This window comes from Amborella trichopoda, chromosome 4 (genome assembly GCF_054954075.1).
Source record: "Amborella trichopoda isolate Santa Cruz 75 chromosome 4, AtrichopodaSantaCruz75HAP2 v2.0, whole genome shotgun sequence".
Classification (NCBI taxonomy): Eukaryota; Viridiplantae; Streptophyta; class Magnoliopsida; order Amborellales; family Amborellaceae; genus Amborella; species Amborella trichopoda.
In genome coordinates, this window is record NC_142339.1 from 4779861 (window position 1) to 4792222 (window position 12362).

The 12362-nt window shown below is 31.2% G+C and overlaps 1 protein-coding gene across 1 annotated transcript; it reads left to right on the forward strand.

The window, feature by feature from the left end:
- Positions 1-1432: 1432 nt before the first annotated feature.
- On the forward strand, positions 1433-3256 carry LOC18439276 (uncharacterized). The gene is made up of 3 exons (XM_088863673.1): positions 1433-1781; positions 2428-2480; positions 3173-3256. The coding sequence occupies exons 1-3, from the start codon at positions 1433-1435 to the stop codon at positions 3254-3256; spliced, it is 486 nt and encodes a 161-aa protein (XP_088719799.1).
- The last annotated feature ends 9106 nt before the right edge of the window (positions 3257-12362 follow it).

Consider the following 12362-nt stretch of genomic DNA (forward strand, 5'->3'; position numbering starts at 1 on the left):
TAACAAAACATTCCACTTCCAGAAGAAATAGAAAAAAATTTATATATGAAAGATATTTTTTCAGCCAGACAAACACACCCTAAGTAGTTGTGGCAGAACAAACATTGTCATTTACTATAAGAAAAATTTTATATAAGGTTGAGGCCTTAAACAATAAAAACCTAAAATTTGATCTCATAAATTCACTAGAAGAAGTTGTTTAAATGCCAAAAAAAGTCAAATTTGATCATCTTGATCTTAAGATACATGGACATAAAAAACAATGAACTTCAAATCTTGGAATAGTGCATGTTGTAGTGCATTATCTAGACCATCAATTTTTAATATTTTCAGGTGTTCATAAATCTACTTAATCTACACTATTTTTTAAGCTTTAAATTTTATAGTTAGAGATGATAACAAATTTTTAGGTCATCATAAATATTTTCGGTACTAAAACGGCATCTTTCGACACTATGTGAAGTTGTATCTTACATTGATTGTTTAGAGCTTCAGCCTTATACAAATCATACCTTTTACTATATCATGTTCGCAACAAAGAAATATAAATAGGAATTGGACTTGGGCTTGACTAGTTAGCCGTTGATATTGGCAATCCTCTATCTAAGTTCAATATCAACCGCTGAACTACATCCCCCAACCCAAAAAAAAAGAAGAAATAGAAATATTTCATAAGTATTTCTAAAGTAAACCGGTCATTTTGGTCTTGCAAAGCCCTAAGTTGGAGTTTGAACCCCAATCAATATGATCCACGCTTTCATAGTCACTAATGTTGCTTTTGAGACAACCATCCACTGGAGGTCCACAAAACATCATGCGCAGGCGTATTTTAAGGTCATTCAAGCTACATAGGATTAACCTCCCTAAGCTTTTTCTAAGCCCTAGGGACCACCTGTTGTGCACGCCTTGTGATTTGATTTCATATATCACCACTACCTGAGTGATTGAGTATTATTTTAACAAGGACCATGCCTCTTGACCAAATAATAATTTATCAAGGGGCTTTTAGGACATTTACCGTGCTTTTTAGTGATTACGTGATATTTAACCATAATTAACCTACCTAAATGAGACCATAGCACAACACATAATCCTAATGTAGTTATATTCATCTCAGAGCAACATGTCAACTCAGTGGAGAACACTACAAAAGGTCAAAAGGAAAGGAGGAAAAGATCAAAAGCACTTCAAAAAAGAGGGATTGTGTTCCCATTGTGACATTGTCTTTCCTAGGTGTGGAAGGGGATCATCATTGATGGTTGAAATCTAAGAACACCTGCAAATAAAACAACCATTAAGCTCCTCTCAACCACCCCACTTCCCATGGCCACCATGATTTCCCCCATATTCACACAATCAAACCCCCTCTCCCCCTGTTTATAAATCATGCCTGAGGAACTAATTCTCAGGCATTGGAAACTTGTTGTAGTTGATGAGCAAGGCATTCACCATAAAGACTATGTTCACAGTCGTTGCCTATTTGCTATTGTCAAATGTTATAGTACCCAGTGTCAGTGGTGCTGGAGCATGTGGCAAGACACCGGTAAACACTGTGGCTGCGAGCATGAGCTCATGCTTAGTTGCTGCAAAGAGTGCGACGGCTAAGGTGCCACCGGCTTGTTGTGCTAGGGTGACAGCAATGATCAAGTCCTCTCCTGCATGCCTTTGTGCAGTTTTCTTGTCACCACTGGTGAAAAACGCTGGGGTTAACCCAGCTGTGGCCGTATCGATCCCTAAACGTTGCAACATTAAGAACCGACCCGCCGGTCACAAATGCGGACGTAAGATGACCTTATTTTGATCTTTTTCTTTCTTTCTTTCTTTCTTCTTCTTCTTTTTCATTTTTTATTTATTTATTTATTTTTTTGTTCTTCTTCTTTTTCATTTTTTATTTATTTATTTATTTTTTTGTTGTTGGGTTAGCAACCATGTTTTGGAAATTCACACAATTGAGGGATGGTCGCCAGTAACAGGTGGGGATGGCTAATGTTACTACACATGTTTTGGGAGAATGAAAAATATTATGTGTAATACTAAAGGGTCATTTGGAAACCTTGGCACCCATACCCAACCGTTATCTTTACATGTTTTTATTGGAAGCCATGAAAAGAGAAACTCTTAGATGGTCATAATGTCAATTACCAATATCCAAGTTTTTCTTTATAGTATCAAAACATGTTTGTTTTCTTTTAGGGATTGTATACTACGATACTATTTATTTTAATATAAGGAGGTTGCGATCACTTTTCAACCTTAGATGTGGTATCCAATAGATGAAAGTGTATCACAATATTCGAAAAATTTTATTTTGGACTTTGTGCCCAAAACAATGATACATCTTTAACCAACCAATTTCATTTCCAACAATCAATGATAATTGTGACTTCCTTGTCGATGTGCTGGAATAATTTTTGGGTCTTTTTTCAGCCATGCGTAAAAAAGAATTGCATTTGGCACTTAAATTGCTGAACCAACTCCAGGCAATAACCCGAAATGTTGATTGAGAACTTTGTCCATGAAGGGCAATTTTGTTCTGGATGGCCATTAAATTTCATTGGGGGAATTGATGCAAAACGATACAGTGACAAGTATTGATGCAGAAAAAACTTTAAAAGGGGAGCCCATGCGTAGGATCTCTAAACGAGAAGGTTTACGTAATTTTCCCCTATTTATTCTTCTTGTCTAGGTGATATGCAAAATTGAGTGTATTTGCAAAGGATAATGGCTTGATAGGGCTGCAGCCCTATCAACATGAGTGAAGCCTCACCTTATAACTCACTGAAAATTATAGTTTTGTATTAAAAAACATTTAAATCGATCATCTCGGCTTGACCGTTATGGTTGTGAAAAAATTAGGATTTCAAACCTTAAAAATAACGTATATTATAACACATTATCTAAACCATCCGGTTTGCCCAAAAATTGAGTATATGTGAATCCGCAAGATTTGTACTATATTTTGAACTTTAAATTTCACTGTTGGTGATGGAAATTAAATTTAGAACCATCATGGAGATTTCTGATGCCCAAAATGTTTTTCAAATGAGGACTTGAGGCGAGGCCTTACTTTGTTTTCATAAAGCATAGCCTCATAGATACGGCACCGTAGTATAAAAAATGGGTTTCTTAACCCACTCTATATTAATTTGGTCTTGTTATTTGGATTTTTCAGGATACGTGCTGCCCTAAGAACTATATGGAGGCGAGGAGGATGAGCAATATAGCATTACTCAATGCAGCATGCAGATATTTATGATACCATATTATGAGAGCGTATGTAATAAATAAATGGATTAATAGCTATTACTTACCTTATAATTCCATTTGGACTCTTTATCTTCTTTATTTGCCTTGTGCATGTGACTCATGAAGTTTTAGAAATGGACTTTGACTCATGTAGTAGAAACATTATTCCAAGTTTGAGGAATCTAGATAAAAACAACATTTAAAGGAGAAGTTGTTTTAATTTTAAGGAACCTCAACTGAATTTAACTGTTGACCAAACAGTGGCTTAACTGTTTGGATTCAATAATCGACAATTACAATTTTTAATGGGAGAGGTTTAAATGAGGTTCTATTCAATTGGGTCCCTTTCTTAATATTCACGGGCCTAAGATCTGAAATACATCTCAAGTAACTCTAGATGGATTTTTGCTTAAGATCTATGATTTTACTGTTAGTAGTGAGAAAAGATATGAGGACTTATGGTCTCACTGAAGGTATGACCCTTAATAAAACAGAATGACAAATCACGATTTGTATAATCAACTCTAGTTAGTTGGAAAATTACTTTGATAATGATGATGATGGTGATACATGATTTTGCGGTTCAAACATGGTGAAGATTAGATGATATAGGAAGAATTAAACTGGATGTTGATGAATGGTCTAAGAACAAAGTTTAAAATAATATAGTTAGAATGTTCGAAATCCAATTTTTTTGCATTTATAATTGTGTTGATGGAGATTATTGACCCTTAAAATTTTAGGTCTAAAGTTTCTCTATGATCAATTGTTGAAGGAGATCACATTTGAATAGGAGCATGGGTTGTATTTGCTCAAAATGTAAATTTTAACTTAAAAATAAATTAAAAGGAAAATACATCCAACGGATTGCTCACCAAACCATTGGGCCAACAACGTTCAATTCAGCTGAGCACACCAAGTGCCAAACAACATTTTTATTTCCATTTTAATATGTGGGTAGGCCTACACTGAAACGTTAGCGTGTAGAAAGCATTCCAAATTTTCCCAACTCAAGAATATAATTTCATGAATATATTTGTTTTAAAAAAGAAAAAATGTCTCTCTAAATTTTATTTTTAGGTTTTATTTCTCAATAGGTCCAAAGGATCAAAATATATCTAACCTTATAGATTCCATTTATTATATCTTCTAACCATTGGACGCTACTTTGACCCATCTTTTTAGCCCAAACAAAGGTTAAAAACGCATCTTTCTAAACTTCCTTCCCTTTCTTTCCGACTTTCCCAAGTTCCCTATATGCCCAAAAGATAGAGAGAGAAAAAAGGTAGTTTGGGGAAAACACCGGAAGTTAGATTTGTTTGAGCTAAAAAGTTGATGAATGTATTTAAATTTGGTCTATAGATTAGAAGATATAATAGATAGAATCTTTATGCCGCCAGATATATTTTAAAACATTGGGTCCGTTCAGAAATGAAACCTAAAAATAGGATGTACAAAAATATTTTTTGTTAAAAAATAAGCTTGTTTAAAAATACTATCTTTATTCATTTTGTAAAATTCCGCAAGGAGACCATTTACTTTTAATACAATGCAGTCACAATAACTATTCTCGGTCAAATTTCAAATTGGATGGTTGTGAATGCATCATTGATTAGACCTAAAATTTAAAAAAATTTCTCGAACTTTATGACACACCCCAAGCCATCCAATATAATATCTAATGGCTAGTAACAATTGTAACCTCTTTGTACCAAAAATAAATAATATCATAGAATACAATCCCTTTTAAAATACCCATGTTTTTGTACCCAATCACCCCAATTCAACGCCACCCTCATTTTTAAGTCTCAAATCTTTTTTTATTAATGTTATTTAATTTTGGATATTAAGTCACCCTAGAAGTAGAGAAATCTAAGTTGAACTAAAAATATTATCTTTTATATCTTAATTTAAAAAACAAAAACTTTCGCACGCCCACGCACTTGCTGCTTGCTGCTTGCTGCTTGCTGCTTGCTGCTAAGTAACTATGCTAAAGTAAAGATATTCTATATCGCTCAAAACTTAGAGGTAAAACATGAGATATACATTAAGAACTAGATAATAAATAAATTTTTTAAAATTTATAGATCTCCTAGGAAAATTTGCATTTATATTGCAGTCCATGCTACGAAGAGAGACAAATAAATATAAACTAGGGGAATGGTGTAGGAATTTGTTTGGTATGTGATTTGGATGTTTTGGAAGAGTGAGTGTCGCCCTCGTTTTTATATTTTCCTCTATTTTTTGAAGTTTTAAAAGTGCACCCAACTATAACTTTTTTCTTTTTCTAGATCCATAGTTTTTCTTTATTTTAGTAAAGCTTATTTGGAATATTTGCTTTTAGTTTTAGTTTACTTGTACTACCTTCATCTTATTTTATTTTGTATTTTTAATTTTTTTTTTGGGGGGACTAGCACAAGACTCAAGCACTTTTGAATCAGGTACATCACCCCACTAATAGCTTCAAAACGTTAACTCCCTATCTACTTAGAAAAATGGATAGGTGTCTGTCATCCCCAATAAATTATCCACAAAAGAAAAGCTGATTGAGAAATTATTTTTAAATTAAAAATTTAGGGATCTGCTTTAGAATTATCAGCCACTTATTATAAAAATATAATATTGGATTTTGAGTCATAAGTTAAAGATAATAAATTTTAATTCTTTTAAGGAAAATTTTGAATTTCAAAAGTATAATAGAAATAATGAATTGTTTTAATGTTATTGCGTAGTTGCAATTTCATGCTATTTTAAATATTTTAATTGTTATATGAAATCAATAATAAACAAATTTGAAAACAAGATTAAAATGCCCACTTTAAACAAACATATTATGTATATAATATATTATTAAAGAGAAATAATCCTATAGGATCCTCTCCCACCCATGTGTGTAGGACCCTAAAGAATCACCATTAAATTTGGTATGGATCTCTAAAAAAGTCAAATCTCACACTCATGTGATAACTATTCTAATGATCCGTGCCAAATTTAAGGGCAATCATTTGGGGTCCTATACACATAGGTGGGAGAGAGTCCTACACGATCATTACTCATTATTAAATATAAGAATAATATTGTCTTTTGTTTCTTAGGTCCCTCCTAAACCCCACCCCACCATCCTTATTTTAATTTTTATTTATTTTATTCATATCTAAATATTTCTAATGATTCCATATAGATTTGTCCACCCCGGTGTTAGCAAAACCGGCCGATCTAACCACTAACTGGCCGATTAAATCGAAATCGATTTCGATTTTAATCGATTTTGGTGATCAACTGGTATTTTAAACTTTAAATAGGATAATACTTCACATGTACGTCACCTTTTGCTTAGTTTTAATAGGAATTAGGGTTCGAACCTCGCCGCCAACGTTGTTTACATGCATTGGTTCATCGTTTGCTTTTTAAGCGTTGGTTCAAATATACTTGTGCCCACTAGAAGAGTCGACCTAAAATCCTCTTTTAATGAAGTCTTTTATGACTTGGCCCACTAACCTAACCAATACACAATAGACCTATTGACCAATAAACCATTTATTACTAGACCCACTAACCTAACCAATACACCATAGATCTACTAACCAATAACCATTTATTCATAAAAATAAGGGCCTATATTATATATAACCATTTTTTTTATTTTCTTTTAAAAAAATGATCATTTTTTTTTTAAAAAAGGTTGGTCAAATTGATTTTTTTAACAGTATTTTAATATTCTTTACATTATGGTAAAGATTAAAAAAAAAATTGGTCATTGATACTCACTTTTATATTTTCTTATCTCTTTTAAAAAAATTTAAAAATACCCTTAGACACAAATCGATTCGTTAAAATATATTTATGCCCACTAGAAGAGTCGACTTAGAATCCTCTTTTAATGAAGTCTTTTATAACTAGACCCGCTAACCTTACCAGACGAATACACCATAGACCTACTAACCAATAAACCATTTATTCATAAAAATAAGAGCCTATATTATATATAACTTAATTTTTTTATTTTCTTTAAAAAAAAATGATCTTTTCTTTTAAAAAAAAGAGTTGGTCAATTCGAATTTTTTAACACTATTTTAATATTCTTTACATTATGGTAAAGATTAAAAAAAAAAAATGGTCATTGTTACTCACTTTTATATTTTCTTTTTTTTTTTAGAAAATTTTAAAAATACCCTTAAGCACAATTGATTCGTTAAAATCCATTTTTTCATTAATTTTCAACTTCATTTGAGTGTGTTTTATTTTAATCACATTCTTTATATGTTTTTCATATTTTAGTAAAAAATTTTGTAGCTTTTTTATTTTTTCAATACTTTTTTTTATCGTTCGGAACATGCTCGGTTAGAGCTGTTGAATCGGCCGGTTTACAGGTTAGGCCGGTTAAATCACTTCTAGGCTCATGTCCAGTTAACCATTTAGGTTTGATTTTACGAACACTAGTCCACCCTACATGTACAAGATTTAAAATACAAGAAAAAGAAAAGCATAAATCGCTTGACCTTTTTGAGATGAAGTATTATTTATCTTGAAAATATTTATCAAAACTGCTTTGTGGGGCGGTGTGGTTGAAGTTGTGGAACAAAATAGTTTAGTCGTCTCTCTCAAACTTTGCAAAGTTAGATTGTAAGTAGATTTTGTCATATGTTGAGTATCGTAGAGGACTGAGAGGCGTGTTTGCGCTTTCCATTGTACTTTTAGGGGGAAAAAAAATAGAAGGAAAAAGTTGCGTTATTTTTTTCATGTTTCAAATGGTAGGGGCCCAAATCCCCTTGAGATATCACTTTTTCGAATGGTTTGGCATCTTGGCAATAGTAACCTATGATGAAGTTTTTTACTTCATTCCCACCAAAAGTAGGGGCCAAATCTTTAATGGCTTACATTTTTTTGTTTACTTATAAAAAAAACAAATATCATGTGAGCCAAAAGCGTACGTGGCAAAATATATATATATATATATATATATATAAGGATTGTATATATTGAGACCATCTACCTTTGATACAAGGTAGTCACAATTACTTACAAGCATCCGATGTAAAATTTGATAGTTTGGATGTATCACAAAGTTAAATTCTTTTGAAGTTTAAGCTTAATCAATGGATAATTGCAATTACCCAATTTCACATCCAATAGTCAAGATTAATATGACCACCTTGAACGGAAGGTAATTGTCTCATTTTATACTTTTCCTTATATATATATGAGTAGTGATCCTATGAGACACTCTAACACCCATGTGTGTAAACCCCAAAGGATCACCATTAAATTTGACACAGATCTCTAGAAAAGTCAAGTCTCACACCCATGTGATAACTTTTCTAGAGATTTATACCAAATTTAATAGTGATCCTTTAGGGTCCAACACACATGGGTGTGTGAGGGTCTCATAAGATCATTATTCTCTCTCTCTCTTTATATATATATATATATATATATATATATATATACCCATGTGCGTACTGCTATAGTAAACACCTAACAGCTTAGATCGAATCTAGGCCGATCTGACGGTCACAATTGTCCGAGAGTGTTTGAATTTTTATTTTTTTTCTACGAATTGAAATGATCTGAAATTTGGAGCCTGCATACATCTTAGTGAGGTGAACGTAATAAAAATATATAAAAAAATAATTCATAAAACTAAATTGACCAAAATACCCTTAAAAGTTTTAGGGGTTATTTTGGTCAATTTATTTCATGTAAAATATGTTTTTATATTTTTTATAGATTCGCCTATTTTTTATGAATACAAACTCTAAATATCAAAATATTTCAATTTGTAAAAAAAATAAAAAATAAAACACTATCGGACATCCGTGATCGTCAAATCAGCCCATATTCGATCTAGGTCATTCGACGTTAACTGTAGCGGTACACGAATCGGCATACCGTAGCATCTTCCATATATATATATATATATATATATATATATATATATATATATATATATATATATATATATATATATATATATATATATATATATATATATATATATATATATATGTGTGTGTGTGTGTGTGTGTGTGTGTGTGTGTGTGTGTGTGTAGAGAGAGAGAGAGAGAAAAAAAAAAAAAAGTTGGGATTAGCCCACTAGCTCATATGAACATATGAGCTCAAAGGTCCAGATTGAGTTTGGGCCAATTTGATGATCACGGATGTCTGGTAGTACGTGAATTTTATTTATTTTTTTACAAATTAAAATCACTTAAAATTTTATGTGTGTTTTGTTCTCATTAAGATGCACCTAATAAAAATATAAAAAAAGTTATTCGTAAAATAAAAATGATCAAAATACTCTCCAAAACTTTTTTAGGGTATTTTGGTCAATTTATTTCATGCAAAATAAGTTTTTGATATTTTTCGAAGATTCACCTATTTTTTATGAACACACACTTAAAATTTCAAATAATTTGGATTTGTAGAAAAAAAAAAAATTCAAGCACTACCGAACATACGTGATCGTCAGATCGGCCCAGATTCAATCTGGGCTGTTGGGCTCATATGTTCATATGAACTAGTTGGCTAATCCCAGCTTTTGCAATATATATATATATATATATATATATATATATATATATATATATATATATATATATATATATATATATATATATATATATATATATAAAACACTACGTAATGCCTATAGGCGAAAGTGAACAGTGATTTCGCCTATGCTCATCACCATTCAAAGTTCTTCGTACAGTCACAATTATCTGGTAGTATTTTAGTTTTTATTTTTTTTCTACAAATCCGAATGATATGAAATTTAGACGGTGTATTTCATAAAAAATAGAAAACTCTAATAAAAATATAAAAACAATAATTCGTAAAATATAAATTAATCAAAATACCCCTAATAATTTACGGAGTTATTTTGGTCGATATATATTTTGCGAAATATGTTTTTCATATTTTTATTAAGTGTGCCTCACTAAGATGTACACATGCTCCAAATTTCAGGTCATTCCGATTTGTAGAAAAATAATAAAAATTGAAACATATATATAGAAAAGTCTTCCCAATGTCTATAGGCAAAAATGAACAGTGATTTTGCCTGTACTCATCGCTGTCCAAAGTTCATCGCGCGGTCACAATTGTTTGATAGTATTTCAATTTTCATTGTTTTGCTACAAATTGGAATGACCTGAAATTTGGAGCATGTGTACATCTTAGTGATGCACACCTAATAAAAATATGAAACAAATTATCTGTGAAAACAAAATGATCAACATACCCCCAAAATTGTTTAGGGCATTTTGGTCAATTATTTTCATGTAAAATATTTTTTTTATATATTTTTCGAAGATTTCCCTATTTTTGATGAATGCACGTTTCAATTTTCAGGTCATTCTGATTTGTAGAAAAAAAATGAAAAATAAAACACTATTGAACAATCGTGACCGCGCGATGAACTTTGGAAGTTGATGGAGGTAGGTGAAATCACTGTTCATTTTTGCCTATAGGTGTTGCGTAGTGTTTTCCATATATATATATATATATATATATATATATATATATATATATAGTCTGGGCCGATCTGACGATCATGATCTCATTTCGTGTTTGAATTTTAATATTTTTTTCTACAAATCCAAATCACTTAAAAGTTGGAGCGTTTATTCTCCAAAAATAGAATAATCTAATAAAAATACAAAAATAATAATTCACAAGATATAAATAGAAAAAACATTTCGGAGGTATTTTGGTCAATTTATGTTTCACGAATTATTTTTTTTATATTTTTGTTAGGTGCGTCTTGATGATAAGAATGAACTTCTAAAAGTTCAAGTGGTTTGGATTTATAGATAAAGAAATTAAAATTAAAATACGAAATGAGATTGTAACCGTCCGATCAGGCCAAATTGAATCTGGATCATTGGCTAAAGGAATATATTTATTAAATTGCCTATAATTAAAAGAAACTATAAAATTAACAAAACATCTTATTATTCTTAAAAAAGAATCTTATGGTCTTTTAACCTAAAGTTTGCTTTATGGTATTCATTCATAGTATAAATTTGAGAAGATATCTTCATATTCTTTATTTTAGGTTTCATTTCTTGATAAACCCAAAGGTTCAAAAGATATTTTGTAACCCCCCAACCATTTTAAACCTATTTTTTAGCCTGAACAAATGTGAGAAAGACATGTTCTTTCTAAACTCAATCATTTCTCTCTTTACTTATACACATTAAACTTTTCTTTTTCTCTCTCTTCCCGTCTCTCACCCTCTCTCTCCTCCTGTATTTCTCCATACACCTCTCTCTCCTCCTGATAACCTCTCACCTCCATGAAATCCAACACAATCATTTCTCACTCTTCATTTATATACCTCAAACTTCTCTCTTTCTCTCTCTTCCTACGTCTCTCACTCTCTCTGGAAATGTGAAAGACATAGTGGGAGGAGACAGTGATAGGAGAGAGTGGGAGGAGAGAATGACGGGAGAGAGATGGGAAAGATGTAGAGAGAGAAATTTGGGTGCATGGTTTTTAGAAAAGATATATCTTTTTAGATTTGGTCGGCCTAAAACTGAACATGTTTAAATTAGCTTTGGGGGTTAGTGGAAAAAAAATAAATAATTTTTATGTTTCAAGATATCTTTTAAAACCTTGGATCTATTGTGAAATGAAATCTAAAAATAAAAAGTATAGAGATATTTTTTCGATAAGTTTCCACGATTGAGTATAAGACTGATTGGGAAGTACCTTTTTAAATAAAAAATTTTGCTTTAGAGTTACCAGATACTTATCATAAAAATATAATACTAGATTTTGAGTTGTAAATTACAATTTTTATTATTAGAAAATTATAAATTTAAATTTTATTTTGAATTTTAAGTAAAATTTTGAATTTAAAAAATATAATAGAAATAATGAATGTTTTATTTTATTGCATAGTTACAATAATTAAATGCATAAGCATTTATTGTCGTTGCATGATGTGGCGGCTACAGGAAATGCCAAAAGTTAGCTTTATGTTTCTCAATTGAATAAAAGGGGGTAGGAAGTAGTGTTGTTTTTAAATGTTTGAATCATGTGATAGCCAACAACTTTCGTGACGATACTCGATCGCCATGTGCGCACGAGCTATGTCCACTAACGCTATATAT

Coding starts and splice junctions, on each gene's coding strand:
- LOC18439276 (XM_088863673.1), top strand. CDS start 1,433: ATGAGCAAGGCATTCACCATAAAGACTATGTTCACAGTCGTTGCCTAT. Junction 1,782..2,427: donor CGCCGGTCACAAATGCGGAC/GTAAGATGACCT, acceptor GTCTTTTTTCAG/CCATGCGTAAAAAAGAATTG. Junction 2,481..3,172: donor AATTGCTGAACCAACTCCAG/GCAATAACCCGA, acceptor TGGATTTTTCAG/GATACGTGCTGCCCTAAGAA.